The sequence below is a fragment of the Mesocricetus auratus genome, unplaced genomic scaffold (assembly GCF_017639785.1).
Source record: "Mesocricetus auratus isolate SY011 unplaced genomic scaffold, BCM_Maur_2.0 Super-Scaffold_100003, whole genome shotgun sequence".
NCBI lineage: Eukaryota > Metazoa > Chordata > Mammalia > Rodentia > Cricetidae > Mesocricetus > Mesocricetus auratus.
The window spans coordinates 75,689,316-75,715,662 of NW_024429188.1; the positions used below are offsets into that span (position 1 = coordinate 75,689,316).

Consider the following 26,347-nt stretch of genomic DNA (forward strand, 5'->3'; position numbering starts at 1 on the left):
AAACAAAAATAAATTTATAAAATTACTATAAATGAATATCGATTTTCTCCTGAAATGATGGGCCACACTAATGTCTTTGGTCTGTTATAAACTTGAATTAACAAAGGGACTCCTTCCTAGATAGAAAACTGAAAGCAAATAAAACTAACTATACTGGCATTTGAAAATGGATACGCATGTATCCAAACTGTTACCTATTCAAACCAGGAACAATATATTTAAAACGTGAATTATGGGCAAGTAAAAACAGGATAACAGTGGAATACTTGTAATAAAATACTCTGTATTTTCCATGTTAAAACTCTATTATGCACTAGAAGATTTTGTTTCCTGATGTTATCTGGATAATTTTATCTGAATATTACTTTGAACATTGGAGAAAGTGTATTATGTGAAGGAAATACGTATTATATTGAAAGGTGCTTTCCTCTATTTCTACATATGGAAACTGTCTATCGTAGATAAAATAGGTTTAGGAAATTAAAATTGGAAAATAACATTCATGCTCCAATTTTTCAGTGCTATATATAATAGAGTTTTAAGAAAACCATTCTGTGTTGAATTATATATACTCTAGCATTTGTGTCACAGTCCTTCATGTTTTTCTTTTCTTTGGTTCGGTTTGGTTTTCTTACACAGATGATTGTAAGAGATGAAGGTAACATCACAGTATGCTTATCATTATTATACGCATTTCTTCATTAAACCTTTTGTCTCTTTATCATTGTAGTGTCTCTCAGAGGCCTATTTTCGAAGAAGCTCAACGGCCGATGGACATCAGACAGAGGAGTTCCCTAAATTTTCACAATTACCAAGCAGAATCAGGTGATTTGAAACTCAAAGTTAGAACAGTCTTACATAGGCCTAATACTTAACAGCTTATATTTCAGAAGTAAAGAAGATTTTTGAGAAAGATTAAATGAAGGCAATATTAAAACAAGCAGTTGATCTGATTTGGTATTAGTGATTAGTGATGACCTCTGAGAAAAAGAAAGTGATCATTTCCTTTAGTTCCTATACAACATAAGAACTTGGAAGACAATTTTTTGACTAGCCAAAATTAATTAGGCTACCTTTACAATATAAGTAGAATAACTGTGAGAGTAAGTTTTACTGGTCATTTTATCTCACCTCTCCAAAATATGGTATACACAATATCACACAAATATTTCTTAAATGCTTCAAACCCATGGCTTTCTTCAAAAATGCATGAAAAATTAATTCATCAAGTAATGCCAAGAGTGCTTCTCAAATTTTGATATTAATTTCAGTCAAGTATTTTAGTGGTGATGTGAATTTAGTAGACTTTAAATTTGTTATACATTTTTAGACATTAGGAAAGTAAAAAATTGTGCATTAGGTCATAAAATTGGCATTTTACAGTTATAACTATGGAACATAGTTTAATTAGAGGACATTTCCTGATCAAGCCATCACATTATTTATAAAAATGTAGCATATGAATTTTTGCTAAATGTTTATATATAAGGGATATAGAAAACCCAATATTCAAATTTCTTAACTTTAAAACCCCTACTCTAGCTTAGGAGAATAATATGGTGAAAAATTCTTTTCATAGTATATCTCACATAGAAATGATATTCCAAAAAGATAAAGCAAAGTATTAGGAATGTTTTCCTTCTGGTTTGGTCAGGTAAAACTTTGCTAATACATAGCGAACACATCAATTTTACAGTTCACTCACTTACCTTTCTGAAAGAAAATAACCCATCACCATTGATAGACGGAAACAACATTATTTCTGCAAATACAAGCTAAATCTTTCAGGGCTGGGACTGTTATGTGTATGACACAGAACAGCTGAGATTCCCAGCAGATTAGGATTCCTCAGAGAGGAAATCACCTCACTGTCAATGTGCCAGAGAAATCATCAGACACTCAACCTGAAAGTATTACTTCCTGAAAAAAATAATAAATACCAAATTTACAACACTAGAAGGCAAGAATACACATTCTAGGATAGGAGGTATAATAGTCTCAAAATGTAGCAGCATTATAATGGTTTTCAATATGTAGTATCTAGACTTTGACTATATTTAGTTAGTTTGCTGATAAAAGAAGGGCAGCAGTATTTATACTCAATATTCCTAGAAATAAACATGGATCCAGTATTCCTTTGGGAAACCTTTTTATAATAAATATGTTCACATAGACTCCACTGATTTCTGAGCCTATTATATATCCTCACTGAATTTTCAGTGCAACTTATTATTTACCACACGACAGTTTTTAAAACCTGTACTTACAAACTGAAAGAATTTTATTTAAGTAGAAATATTTTCATAATGTAACTGTGCTATCCCATATGACAGTAAACAGGTCACCTGTGATTATTAAAATGAAAACTAAAACAAAAATTAAATATTTTAACATCCTATTTCTATTTAAATGCTCAGTAGCTACTCTGCTGATCCAGTGGTTAATATTCAATACTCTCAAATGTTCATTAGCCAGACAGACACGGAATATTTCCATCACATCAGAAAGTTTTTTCATAAATTACTATAAACTTTCCAGCTGTGTGATACACAGTTAAGTTTTATAATTTTGATTACTTTACTCTTAATCTTTATCAAAATATTTGGGAATGCATAACTTGGTTAAATATGGGAAGGTTGATAGATTTATCAAATGTACATTAAATATTGAAGATAGAAATGCCTGTAGGTCTACAATATGAACAAAACGTGAGCGTGCTAGTATCTTGAAAGCATAACGCAGGATCACAGCCACAATAGGTTTTAATATGAGAAGATACTTCCATAAAAGGATGACAAAGGCTAAAAGAAAAACAATAAGGTGTTGAATTGACACCTACACAAATTGAAGTAGTTGTGAAATCACTGTTGTTACTAATGTCCTTTTTGGAAATCCATAGAATCATCTTCTGAGGAGGAGAGTCCTGTGACTAGGAGGAAGTCCCAATCGTCGCCGCCTTATTCTACTATTGATCAGAAGTTACTGATTGACATCCATGTAGGTTAATCTCATGATGCATTTCTATATATTTTTACTAACAGTTTGGTTTGGCCAACTGTTTCTGATCTTAAAACACGGAGGCTAAGCATGGACTGGTAGCTCAGTACTTGTTTCTGTTTCAGAAGACTAGGGTGTGTTTTCCAGAATGAATATGGTAACTCACAATCACATTCAAGTCCAGTTCTAGAAGATTCAACATCATATTCTGGCATTTGTATGCACCAGGAAGGCACAAAGTGTACATATATGCATACAGGCAAACACACAGAGAAAATATTTTTAAATGGAGTAAAAGAGTTGAAATGTGTTATATTAGTCTTTATTTACAAAGATCACATTGTTGGGCAAGTATTCGAAATATAAAATTTTGAATTTAAAAATGAAATGGGGAGCTAGGCGGTGGTGACACACGCCTTTAATCCCAGCACTTGGGAGGCAGAGGCAGGCAGATCTCTGTGAGTTCGAGGCCGGGCTGGACCGACAGCCTCCAAAACAATACAGAGAAACCCTGTCTCGTAAAAAACAAAAACAAAAAAAAAGAATTGGGGAAAAAGTACTTTTCCGATCAGACAGTACTGTATTTTTAGAGTTTTGTCAGAATGTGTTGATGATAGGTGTGAAGGATAGTCTTGTGGTACAATGCTTGCTTAGCATACTCATTTCCAGTACCACACAAAATAGAGATAGAGTAGGTAGGAATGACAAGCAGATACTTATAAAAACTAAGATATGACCAAGATGTATATTTCAAATTTTCAGCAGTTGTTTAATAGTGTTCCTTAGATAATGAGACAAAATATTCGTGAAAAATAGTGTCTTCTGATCATATAAGTAAAAGGCATCCCTAAACTTTTGCAATGTGCTTTCAGATCATAATATTTCATTTTCATAATACCTTTACTCTATCATATACATGTTTATGCTTAATGTAAGAATTGCATTTGATTTCATTTGCATTTTGGAGGCATTTGAAATAATTTAAGATAATATATGGCATATGTAGACAAAACTTGGAAAATAACCTATCTATTTCAAGAGCTATACCATAATCTTAGTGTTAGGAAAAAACAAAAGGAAAAAAAAACAGACTTTCTCTAGTTATACTGTTTAGCCTCAAAAACAAATGTCTACTCCTCAGCAGGCAAGTAGGGTTAATAAAACAGTGAGTAAATTTGCTGTGTGATCTACAAAGTCCACTAATAATTACTAATGTTCGGATTTGGGCAACTCATCTTCACTAAAATATTTGCTCTTTGTGGACATCTTTGTTTCAGTAAAGAATATACTTTTAACATGTTTTAAAATGTTGTCATTTTGAAAACTTCCAATATCTAAAGAAAATGAAAAGGCTATTAGAGACTACCTTAACCTTTCTTGTGCACACAGGTTCCAGATGGATTTAAAGTGGGAAAAATATCACCCCCTGTATACTTGACAAATGAATGGGTAGGCTATAATGCACTCTCTGAAATCTTCTGGGATGATTGGTTAATTCCTGCACCTGTCATTCAGCCACCTGAAGAAGATGGTGATTATGTTGAACTCTATGATGCTGGTGCTAATATTGATGGTGATGAGGCGGCTTCTTACGATGCTTATGAAGATACCTATGACCATGTCAATGGCCATTATGGCTGGAATAACCAGGTTGATCAAGCAAATGTCTATAAAGTCCGTGGTGAAGGTGACTATGAAGATGGATCTGTTCGTGACATAGATGATAATCTGGGTTCTGCAGCCAATGGGCCAAGGTTAGTTTGTCTCTGTTATTATCCTGTAGATGCTTATAAGTTCATAACTATTGGCATATTTGGTTTATTTTTAAATTTAACACAATATTAAAAGAATTAATGAATTTCACTTACTTACATATTGGTAAATGTTCAGTAGTGTCATTTCAATTTTTCTAATGTAGAACATGTAATTCTGAGTTATTTACATACAATTTAAATTCAGTTTTTTATTAGTTTATTGATAAGTGAGATTTTTTGATTATTTCTCTTAAAATTAATTCCACTATATCTCCCTTCCCTACAAAATCACAATGAAAATTGGGGTACAAAATGAAATATACCACTATCTGAAAAATAGCTAAGAATTTCACAGAGTTGAAATTTTGCTATGTATATTATAAATTTAGGATGATCTTTATTAGTTTAATTAGTGGAGAAGTTATCATAAAATCTTTTGGATTCTTTCCCCCAAATAGAAGATCTACAAAGAATTCCATTTTCACATAGATTTTCATTTATGATCTTAGGGTCATATGTTTAATATTGTTTTCCATGCAATATGAAATATTGGACATTTTTAGAACTTAACATTTATAAACCCTGATTATGTGATTATCTTAATCATCCTCTAACATATGGAGCCAATATGACTTGAACTTTCTGGTGAGAATATTGACCAACGGTCTATAGCAGAGCTGTTGGTATACATGTAAATATGTTAAAATTGACAGAATACTGTCAATTTTAGACAGTATTCTGAATACTGAAAAATATTCTAGTATTTCTATGGGTTTGATCAGTAATATAACTAGAATTTATTGATAAATTATTCAGCTATTTAAGAAAAATGAGTATTTTCTGCTCTAACCAGTCATGTGTATCTACTATCAGAGTGCAGTTCTTTTTCCTCTGTCACCATAATGATGACAAACAATTGACAGTGACTATCATGTTAATTCAGTATTTAATGTTGAGGAATTTTTCATGTGCATATAAGACCAAAAGCATTTACAAACAGCAAAGTCATTCCTGAGCATAACATACATGGGTCTCTGTATGTGTATATAAAATCTGATTTCTCTTTCATTTTCTGGCTTTGATTTGTGGTTTTATTGTATGACCTTTCATTAATTTGTCCTTGTTAATAGGGCAAGCTATCGCAGACAGGGAATATTGAAGAAAGGTGGTAGTGGTGGAAGTAATGTACAGCGGGGAGCGTTCAGAGCCTATAGAAACAATGGAGCCAGAGGTTATCAAGGAAACAGTGCCGCTGAAGCGAGTGCTGCCTTTAGAGACCAGGATGGGCATGGAGCCAATAGAGGTAACAGATACAGAGGAGTCAATGACAGCAGTGAAGAAAATGGAGCATATGGATTCTGTCGAGAAGAAGCCTACTCGCAGGAAGATGGTGCAGGACTGGATCAACACATTTTTCAGGATTTTGAACATGAACAAGAGGTAATGAAGCATTTGAAGACAAGAATATACTTCTCTTGTAAACATATATCAGCACATGATATACAATATTAGAGCTAATCAATATTGGTTATATTCTTGTACCCCAAATTTTGAAATAAATAATTATAAGTGCATGGGAATCTTCACTAAATACTTCACTATATACCTCCAAGGACAAAAAAACTTGATTTATTTTATTTTAAGTAAGATCATGTCCTTGGGGAAGTATTTCAAAGTATTTCAAATACTACTATTTCGTAGTATTATTTATAGACATTTATAGACATAGAATATACATGCTGAAATTTTCCAAGTATTCAAATCACTAGCATTTTAGACATGTACAATATTGTGCAACCATTAGCATTTTATATTTATTTGCATTTTATAGCACATAGAATGATGGATTTCTTTATAGCATTGTCACACATGCTTTGTTTGCGTTGGTCCTCCTCTTCCTTCCATTCCCCTGCTCCCTCAACTGTACCTTTTCCCTCCACTCAACTCTGTTGACCCATTACTAGAGTCTGTATGTCTATCATAAAGATCTAGAAGGATGTTTCTCTCTGAGTAGAATTATTTTTGTTTTCCAATTAATCTGTTAGACATCTAGGCTGGTAGATTTAATTAACTCCTAATTCTTCCCTTGACCTTCAGTAGCCTCAACAGAGTTGATAATTTTCCATGTATTGAATATAGAACTGTCACACATGAAGTTCTTATTCCTTGAATGTCTATTCCATTAATAGAAGCATGAAAGATTATAGTGAAATATGCTTACTCTAGGATTGTTTTAAGTTTGTGTTTTTGTTGTCTATCTTTTGTTTGATCATTTGAACCACACTCCCCATGGTTCTTCTTAATGTCAGTTCTTTTAAGCCATCTTTTTTTCTTGTATTCTTATTTTGTGTTCTGTATTGTTTTGTCATAGTTTTGTCAGTTTTTTGTTGTTGTTTTGTTTTATTTTTCAATTTTAGGGTTAGGGCCTATATCTGTAGGCCCATGTTAGCCTGAAAATTATTTTTCAGCACAGACTGGCCTAAGACTCATGACCTGAGCCTTGCAAGTGCCATAAATTTATACATTTGCCATAAGACCCAGCACTGTAGACTGTAGGGGTGATCCCACAATACTGTTCAAAATGGGTGTGGACAGTATTGTGGGCTCATAGAAACCTTAAACTAATGGATGAGATATCCTCATAGTGTGCTTTTTTTCAAAGTGGTTATTTGGTATATACATTTTGGGATTAGATTCCTTTCAAACCTTAAATCCCCTACTTATCAGCTCTCTGATATAGAAAACTTTTACTTTCTCTATGATTTTGTTTCCTAAGCAAAATCAGAGGTATTTACTTTTTATGTTGTGGTAAATGTACATAGAGATATATAAATGAGATTACTATCATAGAACCTGATATATTGCCACAAATATTAGATCTGAAAGTGTACATTTGGCAACTTGATGCTCCTTCTGTTTCTCCCCTCACACTATCTCAATAGCAGCTTATTTCTCTGATGAGACTGTTGAATATTTTTAGTAAATATGGAATTTTAAGGATGTAAGTATTACAAAATTTCCATTCAAATTTTCAAGTTATCCATAGCATTTTTTCCAGTTACTAGCCAAATAAAGTAAGAAATGGCCTTTGGTCTCCTTATAGGATTCAGATGGTGGAACTGAGACCTCAGACTCAATTGCCTTGGATGACACATCCCTTGGACTTGATGGTGAGAATCCCAATGATATATCAGAGTCATCAACAACAGTGGGATTTCCTATAGTCCACTCACCTTCTGGAGGGTCTGCTTCTGCTTCTGATATTGACACTGAGAGCGCCAACAGTGAGTATTTCTGGTGTGATCTTCTCATGGTGAATGTTTTACTTGATGGTACAGTAATTTATGTGCATAATAATCAAGGAATTTGAATATGCATTTGGTATGAGATGAGATCTATGAATGCTTTTAAAAAACGTATTCTTCAGACTGGCAAGATGAGTGAGAAGGTAAATGTATTTGCCACCAAGCCTAACAAGTTTAATTCCTTCGGCCCACATGGTGGAAGGAGAGAACCATCCACATCATATGTACCTAAAAAAGCCAATAATATATAATTTTTATAATTACTCCTCAATGAAATATTTTCCTTTTCCTTAGATTTTTGCGAGTCTCATGTAACCAGGATGACATTCTATAGCTCTTACTGGCACTGAATTCTCATCTTCCTGGGACCACAGGCCCTCACTATCACACCCAGCTATTACTGAATCTTTATGGTGACTAAATTTGATCTGCAACTGATAAATTGAGTGCTTCGTACAATTATTGGTTTTGCAATATGATCAAACCATAAATCACATCCATACTCAGGAATGTATCTAACCACTACATTTTGTATTTTCTAAGGAGTTAAGAATTTACTAAAAGTTGCATAAAATGCAAGGAAACCCAACTTTGAGGGGCCGTCTCCATTCTGGAAATACTTGGCACCTTTAGTAAATAGATGAGTGTTTTGTCTTAGGGCCTTTCCCTTTGCAGTATATGCTGGATTTGTTGAGGTTCCTGAAAAACCTCCTCAGTTACCATCTGAAATAATGTTAACCCATTCTGTGTCTCCCCAGCATGTAACAAACCACTAATTCATGTGTATGAAAAGGAGTTCACATCTGAGATCTGCTGTGGTTCTTTGTGGGGTGAGTTGGAGTCCTTGAAACTGAATTTTCTTTTGTTTTTTAAATCCATGTTTGTGTGGAAAACTTGTGAAGCTTGTAAAAGTAAAATATTTTGGCATTGCCAGTCAATTAAAAATGAATTTATAGTAATTGGTTCAAGGCTGATTTAGCTTTTTGAATTAATATCTTGCACTTCTTCATGCTTTTTAACTTAAGTTTAATATTATCTAAGTATATACTTAGTACAAGGAAGATTTCTGCAGGATCTTGCAATTTTTCAGTGTAGAAGATGTATAAGTTCTCTCTGTGAATTTGACAGGTTTTTTTTCAACTTTTTGTTTCAGAAAATTTATGACCATTGCAGTAGAACTGAGATTATATATAGGTTATCCTAAACTAGTCTGCACAGTACATTGCTATAAAATAACTTAATTCAACCAGGGTCCAAAGTAAACACCAACTTCTAACTTAATACTTCATAGATTTTTGCCTATGTACGAACAGAAGATGGGTTTTAAAAGAGAAATGCAAATGATTAGCAACTTTAACTATAGGGACTGAGCCCTTAGAAGAAAATGATCATCCTCAACAATTTTTTAGCTTGGTGCTCAGACTATAATGCATGAGCACTTGAGTCTGCCAAGTACCTGGAAATGTAGCTGATGTCTAGAAAATGAACCAAAATTAACTATATATGTAGACAAATTTGCTTACAGGCAACATTCAGAAGGTCTGATTGATTCTGGAAATGTTTGTGACAATTAAGAAATAGTGCTATGACATACCTAATATTGGGTATGTTAGATGACACACTAGACAGCAGGCAATAGAATATTGCTAGTATGTATGTACATCTACTTATACATTTTAATGAAACAGACTGTTAGGAATGTACATAGTTGAATATTATGATATTAACAAGGCTAATATTAGCCTGAAATGTCAAAGTGCAATAATAAAAGTAATTATACATATATATTTAGATAGAAAATCAATGGTTAAAGTGTAAAGAAATGTGGAATACACATACACATACTACAGTATTATTCAGCTGCGAAAAAGAGCAGAATCATGTTTATAGGAAAATAGGGTACAAATGGATATTGAAATAACCCAAATGTGAAAAGACAAATATCACAGTTCCCCTCACATGCAAAAATCTAGTTTTATTTTTCTTAAGGTCCTAAAAATCAAATGGAGACTATTAGGGAAATGGAAGAGGAGTGGAAGTGAGGGTAATGAGAGTGATTTTGATTAAGTTATGTGACAGATAAGTATAAAAACAGGAGGGTGATTAGAGTGTTTTTGATTAAATTGCATGATAGATGAGTATAGAAGCATCATAGTGAAAACCCTTTCTGTAGAATTAATATACACTAATATAAATTATCAGCTAATACAGCACTTTTCTATATCTTAACAGGAGTCAATTTGTTGCTGGGCACCAAATCTAATCTGTACCTGATGGACAGAAGTGGAAAGGCAGACATCATTAAACTTATAAAGCGAAGACCGTTCCGCCAGATTCAAGTTGTGGAGCCACTCAATTTGCTGATTACCATCTCTGGTTTGTTTAAGTCCTAAAATTAACTGAGTAATTATGGAAAATAATTGAACTACAAACTAGGTTAAAGGCTTTCATAGGTGAAAGTATTCATAGGAAGACACTTTAAATATAACCTTTAATTGGGACAGCAGAATCTCCTACTTGTGTTTTTGTACATTTTACACTCTAAACAAAATCCCGTTGATCTTGATGCACTTAACCTAGGTTGGAGATCAAGAAAATTACATTTGCATCCTTAGAAGTTCTTTTCAGAGATGTCTCCAAAACTTCAGAGCTGTATTCTCACATACGAGGGACTACACCAATATCCACCATCTAGCTTTTGATGTGTGCAGAACACAAGTGAATAAGTAATTGGGTAAAAATGAATTGACCTTGTCTCCACCTAATATTACAAGGGCAAATAGACAAGATTAGTTACAAGAATGGATTCCCTAAAAAGATCTATACCTTTCCCAAACAGTAGTTGATTTTCATAATTTTCATAATTAGAGTCTGAAATGCTGACTATGGAAAAGCAAGTAAGTTGGTATTAAATGGTGACTACTAAATTAATGAAAATAAATGAAGAAAAGGAGGACATGACTACTCCGGGGCATGGTAGAGAAGAAAGTTTATCGTAGACCTGTGGGAGAGCATGGCCAGAGGCATGCGGGAGAGTCCAGAGTGGACAGGACCAGCAGACTGAATAGTCCATATGAAGAGAGGGGAGGGGAGGGAGAGACAGGAACCTGGAGTGGCAGCCAAGAGGCCAGGAGACCAAAAGGCAACAGAGTGAAAAAATCAGTGTATCCAAATGGCTGGGGTAAGTATGAAAGAGCAGCTGGGAGAAAGGCGGCCCAGCTCCTGGGCTGGAGACTTCAAGGTGGGGGGCAGGATATGCCAGCAAGGAGGATCCTGTAACAGGTGGGGACTGGGGGATGCTGGGAGAACCTAGCAGCCAGTGTCTGCATTGATATGTTGATAAGCACCTTAGTTAGCCCTTTGTCCTGAGTTTGAGACCTAACACTAAACAGGAATTAGTATCAGAAAACCAAAAGACAACTACTAAATTAATGGGAATGGTCAAGGTAAGATTTGGCCACCAAATAAAACCATACCAACCACTGATGTTTATATAAGTTTTTGTACTTTACAATATATATGTGGAATATAGATTAATGTGCAAATTGCCATATGACTGGAGGAGATTCATTTGGCTTCAAGGTGTGATTAAAGGCAAATCGCTTTAGAAATAAACTCAATGAACTTGATGTCTATAACCATCCTGGAGCCTTCATCCAATGACTGGTGGAAGCAGAGGAAAACACCCACAGTTAAACACTGAACTGAACCCAAGGAACCCAGTGACAGAGAGAGAAGAGCGATGAGCAAATTGGCAAAGAATAGGCTGGCAAAACCAGCAGAGACAGCTGATCTGAACAGGGGAGAGCTCTTGGACCCCAGACCGACGCTGGGAGGCCAGCATGGGACTGATCCAGACACCCTGAGTGTGAGAGTCAGTGAGGAGGCCTGGGCAACCTATGGGGCCTTGGGCAGTGGATCAGTGTTCTTCCTTGGCATACAAACGGATTTCGTATGTTCATAACACAAAGAGGGATGCTCTCTCAGCCTTAATTTCAAAATTAAGTAATAAATATGCTTATTTCTCAATGTTTACATGAATAAAAATACCACATTATACATCATAAATATATAAAAATAAAAGCCTTAAAAGGCAAATAAAAATTTGGAAGATAAAATTATTGAAGAAATAATAAATGTGTCCAATCCATTTATCAACATACCAGGCTGAGAAAACTAAGGAGATCCATATTCCTGTCCCGAATGCCCAAACAGTCAGTACTCAAAAATCTTCTCATCCATACATAATACCAGGAACAGCCTTAGCAAATCTGGGAACCATACAGGAACCATGCCTTAGCAAAGTTCAAATGAATAGATAGTCATTGGGCTGACTGCCTAAAGACATTCTTATCCTACCCTAGTAGAGTATATTAGATCCACTTCAGATAGGCACAGAGGCAGCAGCAAAACCCAACTGTCTCTTAGAATTAAGACAGAAGACAGAAATATCATGTTAGTTATTAATAGTGACTTTTAGTTTAATGAACATTTGATTTAAAGAGCAGTACACTGCTACTTCTTTGTATTCCTAAATTGTAAAAGGAAAGAGAGAATTGAAATATCATCATGTGTTCCTACCAGGCCACAAGAACAGACTTCGCGTGTATCATCTGACCTGGCTGAGGAACAAGATTCTGAATAATGATCCAGAAAGCAAGAGAAGGCAGAAAGAAATGCTGAAGACAGAGGAGGCTTGTAAATCCATTGATAAGTTGACTGGCTGTGAACACTTCAGTGTCCGTACGTCCATTTCACATTTAATATTGCTATATAGTTTATGCTTCCATTCATGTAGAGAGGTCCACAGTTGCAAAAGACAAGCAAGGAAAGGAAGTAATTTCCAATTTTGAATGAAAAGATGAGTTAATGTCATTGAGGTGTCTCCAGGTCCTTCTCTATATAATCATATATACAACATATATATGCATATATATGTATATATATATAAATTATCGACTGAAATAGCTCTTGGAGTTAAATTTGGTTTACTTCTATATTTCTTTCCTAGTCACTCATAATATTTGAAATCAATATTTCCCTTACTATAACTGTTCTTGATGTATTTGTAGCAACTTGCCGAGAAGTATGTATTTCCTTTCTCTGGAATGACAAAAATGAGATTCCATTTAATTACTGACCAGGAAATTTTACAGTGAATCCGAGTTTGTCTGTGATCTGTTGACTATTGCTCTGAATAGCGTATGTTTCTTTATATAATGTCTTCATAGCCTGTGTCTCTCCAGAAATATCTCAGTAAAGTAGAACAATAACCCCCTATGTCCTCAGAGTACTGTTCTCGGTGTCGACAAACTTGAAGTAATGTTATCCCAGTATCTTCCCTTTCTGAATCAAATTCCCTCTCTTCTCAGCTTCCTATTACTCTGAAGCAATTGACCCTTAGAGAAGAATTGATAGTGTAGATGAAAGATGACTGAAATCACATTATATAAATTGCAAGAGGATATTTATGTCATAACTGACATTTTTTGCTTCCACACATGTTCACCTATACACATATAACTTTAAGTGAAGGAATTAGTGTCTAGAAAGCTAAAATAAAAGAAAAACTCTTTCTTCTAGCTTTAAATACCACCACTGTCCTGCAATCATATTATATAAATATGAAAGCCCCAAAGGTGAAAGATATTCCAAGATATTAATCCAGGAGCTTATATTGTACACCTACCTCTTACTGAAATGCCACAATTTATCTCAATGATAGATCTTGGAAAATCTGTACTCTAGGTGAATGAGCAAGTAAAGTCCATTTTCCTAGCTGAGCCCATTCCGAATCAATGAAAGTAGTATCCTGGACAAAAGTCATTTCTTCCATTGACAAACAGAATGGTAAGAGAGATAAAATAAAAGAGGAGGAAAAAATGTGATCAAGAGACAGAATATTGTAGAAAATTAGAAGAGACAGTATTCAAGCCAAAGAAGAGGGATGTTACATAAAGCAAGCAAGTGCTTTGCATAACTTTTACTCTCTATATCAATAGTGCTATTGAAATGATTTGCATACTATGAAATGTAGTTTTTTTAAGTGGAGAACTCAATAACCATTAATATGATCTTATTTGCATAGAAGTTCAGATTTTACTCCCCAAAGAAATGAGTATTCCATTACATGTATTCAGTATTTTCTTCCTTTTCCCTTTTCCCACTTTTTTGTTTTTTTCCAAGACAGGGTTTCTCTGTGTAGCCTTGGCTGGCATGTAATGCGTTCCATGTGCTGTCACTGCCTGGCCCCTTTCCCACTTTTTGTCAACTACTGGATAAACATTGACCTATTTTCTTTCTCTATATATTTGCCTTATTTCAGAAGTTAACAGAAATACATCCATGTATTACGTAGCCTTCCGTAACAGATTTCTTTTACTTAATGTAATGCTCTCAAGGTTCATAATACAACAGGTTTCAATATTTCATTTTTTTCGAACTGCAGAATATGAATGTATTATATAGATATCATTTGTATTTATTTACATATAAGTTAATAGACATTTGCATGTTTGCTCTTTTCTGGTTTATAACAATAATTCTGCTGTATTTATGTGCATCTATTTGTCTCTTCTTTTCAAATTAGATGCAGAATTTCACCTTGCCACTAGTAATATATAAGGACCGCATTTTCTCTGTATCCATTTGAATACTCATATGTGTCTGTGTCTCTTTATGATATTAGTCATCCTAGCAGAGTTAAAGTAGTTCCTCATAATTCAATATGCTTTTTCTTGGTTAGTAATGCACTTCCATACTTTTCAATGTATTTGTTTACCATTTTTATACTGTTCTTAGAGGAAGTACTTTCTAGTCTTTTTGCCTTGATGGTGAATAGAGTTGAAGAAATTCTTTATAAATCCTGTATACTAGACTCTTATAAGTAATTGCAAATACTTTTCTTTAGTAACTGGATTATATATCTTAATTCTTTCATTTCCCCTTTTCCCTTTTTTGTGGTACTGAAACTTAACTTGGACTTCCTTGTACATACCAGGCTTTAACTTTATCATTGAGATATATTTCCAGCCATTGTTATACTTTGAGACAGGGTCTCACTAAATTGGACAGACTGGCCTTGTTTTTGCAATCCTAAGTCTTGTAAGACTTTCTCATAGGTGAATGTTCAAGTCTGCACCGCCAGAGCCAATCTCAATTTCTTAGACTCTAGGATGCACAAAAGATTTTAATTTGGATGAAGCTTAAGTTACTTTTTCTTGTATCACTATCTATAATTTTTGTTAAATACAAGATACATTGCCATATAGAAAGTTATTAATATTTTTCCATTTGTTTATTGCTTAGAGTTTTACAACATAAGCTCTGGCATTTAGATCTTTGATCCATTTTTACTTAATTTGTGTATCCTCTGGCACAGTCTGCTGCTCTATTCTTTTGCATATAGTTTACCATGTGTTCTAGGACCATTCATTTAAGGCACTGTTTTCTCTTTATTGAATGGTCTTGGGCAATTGAGCTTAGATATGATGAGTTTTTTTGTTGAAGCTCAATCATATTCAGTTTGTCTGTATTTGCATTGTCCTGCAAATATTTTATCTGTATGACTATTTTGCTTCTGGTGCCCAACAAGGTCAGCAAAGATCCCATTGATCTAATTCTAGAATCTAGAGTAACAGGCAATTTTAAGATGTCCAAGCAGTGTGCCAGTCTCTGAACTTGGGTCCTGTGCAAAAGCAGTTTGCTGTCTGAATCACTGGGCCATGTCACCAGCGCCTTTACTTTTTCTTCAATACAAGTTACATATGTAAGAAAAAGATGTGTGCTATTTGTCTCGTTGAATCTGATTCTTTAGCTTAATATAATAATCTCTAGCTATATCTACTCCTGAAAATGATATAATCTCAGTCTTTCTTATGACTGGATGATGCTTCAATAAGTCTACTAGTATAATTTATAATAAACACTGAGCTCAGAAAATGGGTGTACTTCAACTTTAGGCTTTTGGGAAGACTTTTCTGAAGAGTTTGAATATTTATACGATTCGGTGTGACATTTAGGAACAACCCCCTCATTTCTACAGACCAAAACATTGATTATTCAATATTGATTGCATTTAATCTGTAAAGATTATTTTAGATAACTACATTTTGAGAAAAACTACCTATCTGTGAACATGGGAAGTTTTCCCATTTATTTTTGAGTTTCTTTAATATGTTATTCTCTGCCAAAAATGAAACTCCGAGCCTTGTGTGTAATACAAAAACACTTCACTACTCACTACTACGCCACACTCACAACCCTTGTATTTCTGAGATAGGCTCTTGATATGTAGCCCTAAGATGGACTCAAACTCAGAGTCTTCTTTCCTGAGCCTGCCAAGGGCTAAGATAAAATTTAGGTGCCACTCAGCTTTACTAGAGCTTTCTTTTTATGCCTTATTTTGCAGTAGTGTATAATAATAATCAAATGTACTTGAATATTAATAAATACAATCCATGAATTACACAAATATTAATACTGAATGAAGAGAATACAACTCCAGCCAAGGAGCTATTCTAAAAATACACAGCTTTTGCTCTTAACATTGTGGTTATTTCACTGTGATAATAAATATAAACACCTGCTTGTTAATTCTGAGGTATGACTTTTTTGTATGTTGCCTTTATAGTTCAACATGAAGAAACAACATACATTGCAGTTGCTTTGAAATCATCAATTCACCTTTATGCATGGGCACCAAAGTCCTTTGATGAAAGCACTGCTATTAAAGTGAGTAACCATTTCATTTGCATCATATCATTTTTCTTAAAGAAGGTATTATAAACAAAATAGTTTGGAATGTAGATGTGGATATATATCATTCAGCTACAGTTATTGAAATTTGCATATATCATGTCAATAATTATCATTTAACCCTTTTTTAGACAATCCACAGGCACCACAGGAAGGGAGAGTTTGAGGGAAGTCCCCAACCCCTCCCCTTACAGGACATCCCCACCAGCTCCTCAATCCCATTTCCTGTAGTCAACATGAAGATCTTCTCTTCTAGAGGTCCAAACACAGGCTTCAGGTGCCGCCCCAATGACTTGAAGCTGGAAAAGTCCCTGTTTTCTCTTAGTGGGGGGTGGAGAGCAGAGGGAAGGTAAGAAGAGATATGGAGATACTGAGGAAGCCACATTGGAAGAGGGGAGATAAAAGCTTTGCTCCAACTATCATTACAGTAGGTGGCTGGGGGAAGGAAGTGGGGGTCTATATTTCTTCCGGTCTGAAACACATTTCTCTGTAGAACTGTTCTGGGACAATAGTGGGTAAGTACCCCAATGCAACTTAGATCGTAGAAATTTGTATGGATCAGCTATGGAAACTAACCATCTGTTGGCCAAAATAAATTACAGTTGATTTTTGCCTTTCCCATAAATTGAGTTCTTTGAAACAGGATAGATTTTTTAAAAAGCCAAGTAGCTATTTTATCATGCTTTTTTAGGCATCAGAATCAGTGGGAGCATTTGTTAAATGTTTAGATCTCGGACCCAACCCCAGGCTGCATTAGTGGGTCTGCAGTGGGGCCTGAGAATCACATTTTAGCAAATGCTCTCAATAATCCTGAACTACTTTGTTCACATATAGATTTCACAAAGCACTGATGGGAGCACATACTGATAGACTTCATGGTATTCATGAAATACATTTGTGTTAGATTGGGATCTATGTACATGTTCTAATTTTTAGGCCCAAATATCACATATATTTATTGATCATAATAAAATGCATGTGAATACTCCCCAAGAACTATTTGCACTGTCTGCACAGTATCCTGTAGCCTCTTTCTAGATAGAATAGGCTTTTATATAGACAGTCAGTCTACCATGACAGATATAGCATCCCTGATCTGATCTGCCTAAATTGGGTCTTGGCTCAGCTGCCAACATTTGGATATGGTTAATTCTTGGGTGTCTGCTGACTTTTCAGTGCTACCTGGTATGGAACTGGAAAACAAAGAAATAAATATCAACAATGTGTCTAGCTAGGCCCTGTCTAAGTCCTCATTTCCATTCTTGATGCCTGTCTCGTGACCATGTTATTGTGAATCCCATGATGCTCAGTCCTTTACATAATCTGATCATTGCAATGAATCCTGTTTGGCCTTTTGTTTCCTTGAACTATAAACCATGGGAGTCTTAGAGGATAGTCTGTCTACCATAGGTTAATATGTATGGCCTTTTTCCTTCCTTACCAAGTATGCATTGATCAATCAGCAGACTCCGAAGGAGACTACATGTCCTATGAAGCCTATATACGAATATTGGCAAAAATACAGGCAGCTGATCCAGCGAACCGGTTTAAGAGACCAGATGAGCTCCTTCATTTGCTGAAACTCAAGGCAAGGAATTTAAGGGCAGCTAATGAGAGAACAAGGCCACATGCAGTTCCAAGGATGTTAACAATTTGGTCATTGTAGGTTGTAGGAAGCCATAGTTGTTTTAAATCCCCAGGATCATAAATCAATTAATCAATCAATCACAAACAGCCACCTGAGTTTAATAAACTTGTAAATATGGCAAAAGAATAGGGAAATTTTTGCCTAGTCAGAATATCATTTTGGCCTTTGGGCCATATTTGCTTTTATATTTTCAGGTGTTTCCAACCCCTGATCTTAAGCCAGTGACAGTTGACCTGGCTATTGGTTCTGAGAAAACACTGAAGATTTTCTTCAGCTCAGCGAATGGATATCACATCATTGATGCAGAAACTGAGGTTATGTCTGATGTGACATTGCCAAATAACGTAAGATAATACCTTCAGATCGCTAGAACTTATTGTACACACTTTGAATTTTTCCAGTTATCAAAACTCTCAAAAGTTTAAAGTATAACTTTCCTTCATTTCTTTTACTTTCTAAAGTGATACTTATTTTTATTTCATGTGCATTGATGTTTTGTTTGCATGTGCATGTATGTCTGAGGGTGTTAGAGATCTAACAGGTAAGTTTAGCATGGTGGAGAATGTTGCTACGTAAATAAAAGTCACTAATGGTTTCATTCTCCAAATATTTAAGTGCAGTTTGCAGACAGATTTTGTTTGGCTGTAATGATTTTGTTATTAATGAATACATGTTGCCTGTAAAATCCAGAATTCTATTGATTAACCAGACCTGATAATCTCAAGCCCACACCACCATCTGGCCATTATCAAGTGGAACTAATTGAGGTCTGTCTCATTTTAATGGCTTTGTGCTCTGCATTCACTATCCATTCATCTTTGTGCATTTATGCTAAATGGACCTGGGATGGTTTTTCAGTTAGCTTTAGTATTTCTATACCCTGTAATATACTAATATACTTTATTAAGAAATCAATAAGAGAATTGCATAATTATGTGTACTCCACTCTTTATTGTATTATCTATAGACAATAGCAAATTACTTTAAAATTCATTTATGTTATTAATTAATTTGGAGAATTTCTGATGAAAAGATTCGGTATTTTAAAAGTAAATTCACTACAGTTTTTACATGTAAATAAAGCCCAAGATCTAAATTGTGAATGCTGGTAACAACACTCATCATTAATATAAAGATCTTGAGCCAGGCATTGGTGACACACACCTTTAATTCCAGCACTCTGGAGGCAGAGGCAGAGGCAGGAGGATCTCTGTGATTTCGAAGCCAGCCTGGTCTACAGAGCAAGCTCCAGGACAGGCTCCAAAACAACACATAGAAACCCTGTCTCAAAAAACAAATAAAAAATTTTATAAAGAGCTTGACAGTAACATCATACCACTCCAAATTTATCATATAAAATATTGATGGTTGAACTGATGGTTTTCCTAGTTGAAAGTTGTATTTAAAAGGCCAGCAGTTGTTTTTTGTTGTTTGTTTTTTGCTTCATCCTTTCTTGATATTCAGTTGATTAAATATTAAATTTTCAGCAGCTTATCTTTACATAAAATCCTTAGACAAGACTCTTATGTACTTTAAACCACTCAATTTATGTGGCATTTTGAACAATTTTAGAAATATAATCCATGTCTCTAATAATGCAATTAAAACAATGACATAAAACAATTAGCATAACATTGATTAGTGAAGACATCTTTAAAGATATTTTGGTGAAACTAGCAATCAGTGGCTTATGACCCAGTGGTTGCCTATATATACAATTTACTCAGTTTCTACTGTGGAAATACTAAACACAATCTCAGCCAAAACCACAAAATAATTTTGATGTAACTACATTACTCTTCATTTAAGTTGTCTCTATAGCATCATGTATCTTCTATTTATCATCATAACAGATAGTCTTTATTAAGAAGGCAGGGCAATAAGGAATATTTGAATGTTGTTTTAAATCTCGACTTATTGAAAAGCCCAACCAGGCTTATTAGTGCACACATAACACACATAAACCCATAACTTTGGAGGTGTAGACAGGATGTTTGGGAGTATTATGGCCAGCATTGGCTATTTAGCTTGAAAAATAAAATCATTGAAGAAGTTTAAATCTAAATAATAAGCAGGGAAATTATTTGCTATAGAAATGAGAATGAGAGAAGAAGAGATTTCACAAATCATTTTCTGACCTAATTAGGATACCTCATACGTACGCAAACATATTTTTAGACAAATTCCCTAGTGTCTTGACCCACTAAAATAGAAAGGATTTTAGTATCAGGGAGAAGAGCCTGAAAGAGAATGTCCTAAAAATCATATTTTCTCCAATGTGCTAGATTACTAAGGCTCTCATAGTGTTGGGTAGCCACACGTGCTGAAAAGTACCCGGTTGTTTGATAAAGCATCCGAGAAGCAGGCAATTATCTCAGAGGCTGTCTGGATTCACAGCAGTCCCTTTTTATTACAAACAGATTTTCTTGAGACAACCTTATTTCTTGCATTTCCTTTCATTCTCTCATCTGTTTTCTGATTCGACTGCTCATGCAAGTACCCAGGGAACGCATTAAAATTGCATTTCGTCTCTGGATTCCCATTTTAGTTTTGAGGATTGTTGTTGCTGAGACATGGCCTCAAGCAATTGGCCTGAGTACGCTGGCTTTGGCAAGTATAGTTTCTGACCTCCCCCACCCCTGTAACTTGCTAATTTGGAAAAACAGCAAAACACACCTTTTTAGTATTACCTTATTAGAGTAATACTGTCAATGGCATAATATATGGGCTCTAAACAGATTTTGTCCCATTTATGAACCTGAAAATTTACAAATTCTTACTTGTCTCTTAGTATTTCCTTATTCTACCAACCAATATTTCTTAATTTGCATATTGAGCCTGTGTTAACATTATGTGTCTTGAATGGGAACAAATATAATAAAACAAGTTATTAACAGTATTAAAAGTTGTCCCTTAAATATTTGAAGTTAAGCTATTTGAGGTTTATTTTCCTTTATTAGATGAATTTGCTAATGAACGAGAAGTATGTATATGATGTGTTACTTGGCTCACGCATTCATTATGAAAATTTTGCTTAATTTCTGAAATGAATCCTAAATTCAGGACTGTATTAGTTTTCCTATATAATACACAATACTTTTCTGGCATTCTAAGAAATTTCTCTAGAAGCACAGCTTGACTTTTTTTCGAAATTATTATCCTAAACAAAAATAGAGAATATTAAAACTGATGGCTTTGTGACATAATGGAAACCAACTCTTCTCAAGTGCTTAGTTTATCTCAGTCTGCTGAATTTAGAAACAGATTACCTTCCTCCCTGCATGCTGAGCATCTTTTGGCCTTCAATTAAAGTAATAGTTGCTGCAGTTAACATAATAGTGATAAAATTCTGGACATTGAAATCTTATGAAACATAATCCCATCCTTGGAAATCATTATATCACAGAATATCATCATTTTACCTGATTGCTTGGGAATTGGCGTGATGCTCTCCTTCAATGCTGAAGCTGCCTCGGAGGAAGCAAATGAACAACTCTTCAAGAAGATCCTTGAAGTGTGGAAAGACATACCATCTTCTGTGGGTATGTAGTAAATTCCTTTTCCTCCCAGATGATCCAGAGAAGCTCTAAGAGAAAGAAAAATGTGTCCTAGATAAGGTTTCTGGAATTTCAAGTTTTTTCCTTAAATAACTGAGTGGCAATTTAAAGTCTTACACATTAAAAAGAAAAGTACTACTATTTTGTCTAGGCATCAGTGTTCTGTTTATAGAGTGGTATTATTGTGAAGTAACATATATAAAAGACAGATAGAACTAGTGGCCACCTAGTTAGCAACATGGAGAATTATATTTTTTTCTAGTTAGAGCACTGTTTTTCTCTAAATAGTCTAGGGATGCTGGTCTGGAAAATTAAATCATTTCAGATTCTTTTTTATGTTTCCACTGTGTAGTGACTAGACAAGAGAATGCATGCAAATAGTTAAAATATTAGTCAGGGTAAAGGGTAGAATGACAACATGAATGACAAGGCCCCTTCCTGTGTTCATGCGGGTGTGTGTGTGTGTGTGTGTGTGTGTGTGTGTGTGTGTGTGGTGCGTGTGTGTGTGTGTGAAGAGAGTGGGTTATACAAAAGAAAGGGAAGGGGAAGGAAAAACTGTTTGTCCAAACAGAGAATAGCATGCTCTATATTGACTGTAGAGTGGGTAGAAAACTAATACCCATATTTTATTAATAGCAAAATTTGAAAGAACTCAGTTTTGGACAATTTCTCTGTGGAGTGATAATCTTTTTCATTCCATCTGCAGAATCTTTTAATTTTGTATACATAGTCAATGTTAAGGATTATCCTGAGAACCTGCTCTAATTTCTTCAAACAGCTAAGAATTCATAGAGGGCTTAATGATAGACACTAAATGCTTATGGATCTAGGACAAAAGAAAGTAAAACCGATGAGTAATGTTTTATATTTTATAATGATACTTTTGAGAACAATGTGATGCAGCTTAGGGAAAGAATGCCTCCCCAGCTCATCAAAAAGTATACGAACCCAGAAATGAAAATCAGGTAGCCAAGTTGAAGAGCATAACCTTAATATTCAAGCCACTAGATGATCATAAGAGTAAGAGGGATCTTCAATGTCTACAGCATCTCTTGTCCTCAGGCAAGAAAATTTCTATCCTAAAGCAAAAGGCAATTTTCACATGCTAGAATTTGAAAGACACCTACATGTAAAATAAATTATGGCACTACAAGCACACGGAAAAATCGCTTGTTTATTTCATATTGAGAATACATCACAATATAACACTGATATCAAGGAAATAATTTGATCTGCTTTTTAACTAAAAAAAACTTGTTGTTTACAACTAGCTTAAATGCAGATGTTCCTAAACTAAAATTTACATTTCTTTAAACTATGATATTTTCAATAGTAAAGACAATGTTCTTTATTCCCAAAGAATTGTATAGAAGCTTAAGAATCGAAGAAAGTTTTACCAAAAATCTCTTATTTTCAAATTTCAGAGACTCATTTAAGAAAGCAAACTTGTGTCAGTAAGTGTCTAGGATGAGTGAATCTGTGATGATGTAAATACTGGGTATTGGACTCAGTAGACAGTCTGTGTTAAAATTAGAAAGGTTTTTCTCTGTAAGGCTGTTGAGAGAACTACTATTTTAATATAGTAGTCATGTGAGCAAAAAGGCAAATTCATATATGCCAAATCTCTTACTAGTTACTGTAAGACAGACCATTGGTTCTTCATACTTCATAAATTTAATTAGGGCCTGAAATTACACTAATAAAGTTATTTCAGGACAGCTATTTTTCATAGTCAATATATGACAGTAATTTAATGACAATTTTGATATCAGAATCATACAGTTAAGTCGTTTGCATTGTAATTAACCTGGGATAATTTATGCATGCATGCTCTGCATTTTCTTTGAGATAAGCTCCATTGCTCACAGCATGCATTTGCTGGTTACTTTTCTACTTTACCTAGTCTTCCATAAGTTATTGTATGTAAATTTAATTTAGACTACTGCAGATAAATTCTGGTTTAAACAGAAGTACCTGAGGGTATTTGATAAAAACGGGTGTTTTTTTTTTAAAAATACATAGCTATACTCATGCCAGTTTCCCCTTTAAAATAAAGGGAAACCGAGAGTCAAATTAATTAAAGAATTCTGCTTTGAGTCATCAAAGTGCCACATTTTGTTTTTTAACTTCAGTCAAAATTTGTGTCATTTTAAATGTTACAATTTAATTTATATATGGAAATTTTCTCTCCTATAAATTTCATAAAGGAAGTTGAAAGTTAAACAGTTACTAATACTACTTACTTCTTCAGCCATAACATACTTCACAGAATCAACGAAAGGGATGTACTTTTCATAACAAGAATTCTGCTTTGTGATAGTATTTTTATAAGTGATATTATCACAAAGGATCATAAAACAGGCCAAAAAATTTTAAAATGTTTATAATTTTCCTCAACAAGAAAAAGTTTTAACTGTATAATATTATGCTCAGCTCTGCTTCTAAGAAGAAAACTTACTCAAATTAGTTACCAAAGTCATTGTTTGAATAAGATATTATGTAACAGTTGAATATTTTCAGGACTGAGAACTGAACCCAGAGTCTTGAACTCTACCACTGAACTAAATGCCAAGCCCTCGTTTTAATTTGTTCCCGAGTCAGTTTTCTACGTATGTTACAGGACAGCTATTTATTGGGACCCCTCAATTCATATTTGGTGTGACACTGTATATTACCTATGCTATTACTATTTTTCTAAAGCCATGGATTGATCTGAATGTTTGCAAACAAAGTCGCTAACCCTTGGGTTAGTCTATGGTCATACAGTATACAAATACAAGCATTCACCAAACCTAGCAAGTCATTGTTGATCACTGTGGGGTCTATAGGTAACAACTGTGAATACCATCCCTAAGCAGCAAAATGTCCAAAATGGCACACTTCAGAATAAGGTTAAAACCATATGAGTTTAGCCTTACCTGTAACTATTAACTTCTTAATAGTTAACTGTGGTTGTGATTTTATTGCCCTGTTGCAAAAATAAAATGTTCTGCTGACGTTTCCATTTGTATTGTAGCTTTTGAGTGTACACAGAGAATCACCGGGTGGGACCAAAAGGCTATTGAAGTGAGATCTCTGCAGTCCAGCATCCTCGAGAATGAGCTCAAGCGCAGGTCAATCAAGAAACTGAGATTCCTGTGTACCCGTGGTGACAAGGTACAGTTTACACCCTTCAATGAAGCAGAAATAAACTAGGCATTGACATTAATTAGACTTTCCTTTCACTCAAACATTAAGATTATATTTTTTAAAACAGCACACTATTAATGAAAACAATATATACCCCAATTTCAAAGTAAAAATCTAGTTATATCCCAATTAAATATCGATATTTTATTTGACAAGAACTTGCATTAATTTTGATCCATAATCATTTTCATTTTCATAACCAAGAAATTCAAGAAAAATATGAGAGCAAATAAGCCTCCTCAGGATGATTTAAATATTTTGGTTTTGATTAGCATAATTTAATCCATATATCAATGACATTTTTTGTGATATTTCAGTGCATGCCCTACATATGCACTAATCAGATCTAAACTCCCTTTATCTGCCTTAGTCCCAACGTCATTCCTAGTCTCTTCTTGGATTTCGTTTAGCTTCGATGCATGAAAGAAATCATTTATGTTTTCTTTTTAGCTTATTTTGATTAGCATCAGTTCTCTAGTTCTTTGTATTTTGCTGCAAATGAATGACTTGGGGTTTTATTTTGCTTATTCATTGGTTAACAGGTGGCTAGATTGACTCAAAAGTTATTGCAGATAGTGCTCCAGTAACCATGGCATATGAATATTTTGGGTAGGCTGGTACCCAATTCCTATGATACATACCAAGATATGCGGGTGCCAGAACACATGGCAAGTTGTATTAGGGTTGTGTTTTTGTTGTTTGTTTGTTTGTTTTGAGGAACTTCCATACTACTTTCCAGGATTGCTATAATATTGCATTCCTACCAACAGTGTGTGAGAAATCCTTTTTTGCCATCTCTTTAGAAGCATTTCTTTGCTTTTTGAAAATACTCCATTTCTAGTTTATTCCAAGAATAAAAGAAGGCAAAAGTACTTATGGTACTTATGTTTGTTGAATATATAATTATATGCTAAGCTTTACGTTTGCTATTTTTAGATGCTCAATTTATCTTCACACGTAGGTATAATGATGACTATTTTACAGGGAAGAAAACTAAAATTGAGACTTGGAAATTTTCTGTGAAAGTTGATCAGTGTTAACTATTCAAAATAGATAGGTGGGAAATTTCATTACATAAGTGAATATTTTAAGAAATAATACTTGAAAGAAAATATCTTAATAGGTTTAAGAATCATTATC

The 26,347-nt window shown here is 34.3% G+C and overlaps 1 protein-coding gene and 1 long non-coding RNA gene across 2 annotated transcripts in view; one reads left to right on the forward strand and one right to left on the reverse strand.

Moving 5' to 3' along the window:
- LOC121140018 overlaps positions 1-21,993 on the reverse strand; it is a 32,576-nt gene extending 10,583 nt beyond the window's left edge. The window contains exon 1 of the long non-coding RNA XR_005876841.1: positions 21,884-21,993. This is a non-coding gene — a long non-coding RNA (uncharacterized LOC121140018). The remainder of the gene's footprint in view (positions 1-21,883) is intronic.
- The window catches only part of Nrk (Nik related kinase), a 101,261-nt gene that overhangs the window by 69,597 nt on the left and 5,317 nt on the right, over positions 1-26,347 (forward strand). The window contains exons 16-28 of the mRNA XM_040744450.1: positions 731-825; positions 2,900-2,997; positions 4,387-4,751; positions 5,882-6,191; positions 7,855-8,035; positions 8,815-8,886; positions 10,289-10,432; positions 12,641-12,799; positions 16,689-16,793; positions 18,259-18,401; positions 18,656-18,805; positions 21,844-22,003; positions 25,035-25,174. Coding sequence (XP_040600384.1) covers positions 731-825; positions 2,900-2,997; positions 4,387-4,751; positions 5,882-6,191; positions 7,855-8,035; positions 8,815-8,886; positions 10,289-10,432; positions 12,641-12,799; positions 16,689-16,793; positions 18,259-18,401; positions 18,656-18,805; positions 21,844-22,003; positions 25,035-25,174 — 2,122 coding nt within the window. The remainder of the gene's footprint in view (positions 1-730; positions 826-2,899; positions 2,998-4,386; positions 4,752-5,881; positions 6,192-7,854; positions 8,036-8,814; positions 8,887-10,288; positions 10,433-12,640; positions 12,800-16,688; positions 16,794-18,258; positions 18,402-18,655; positions 18,806-21,843; positions 22,004-25,034; positions 25,175-26,347) is intronic.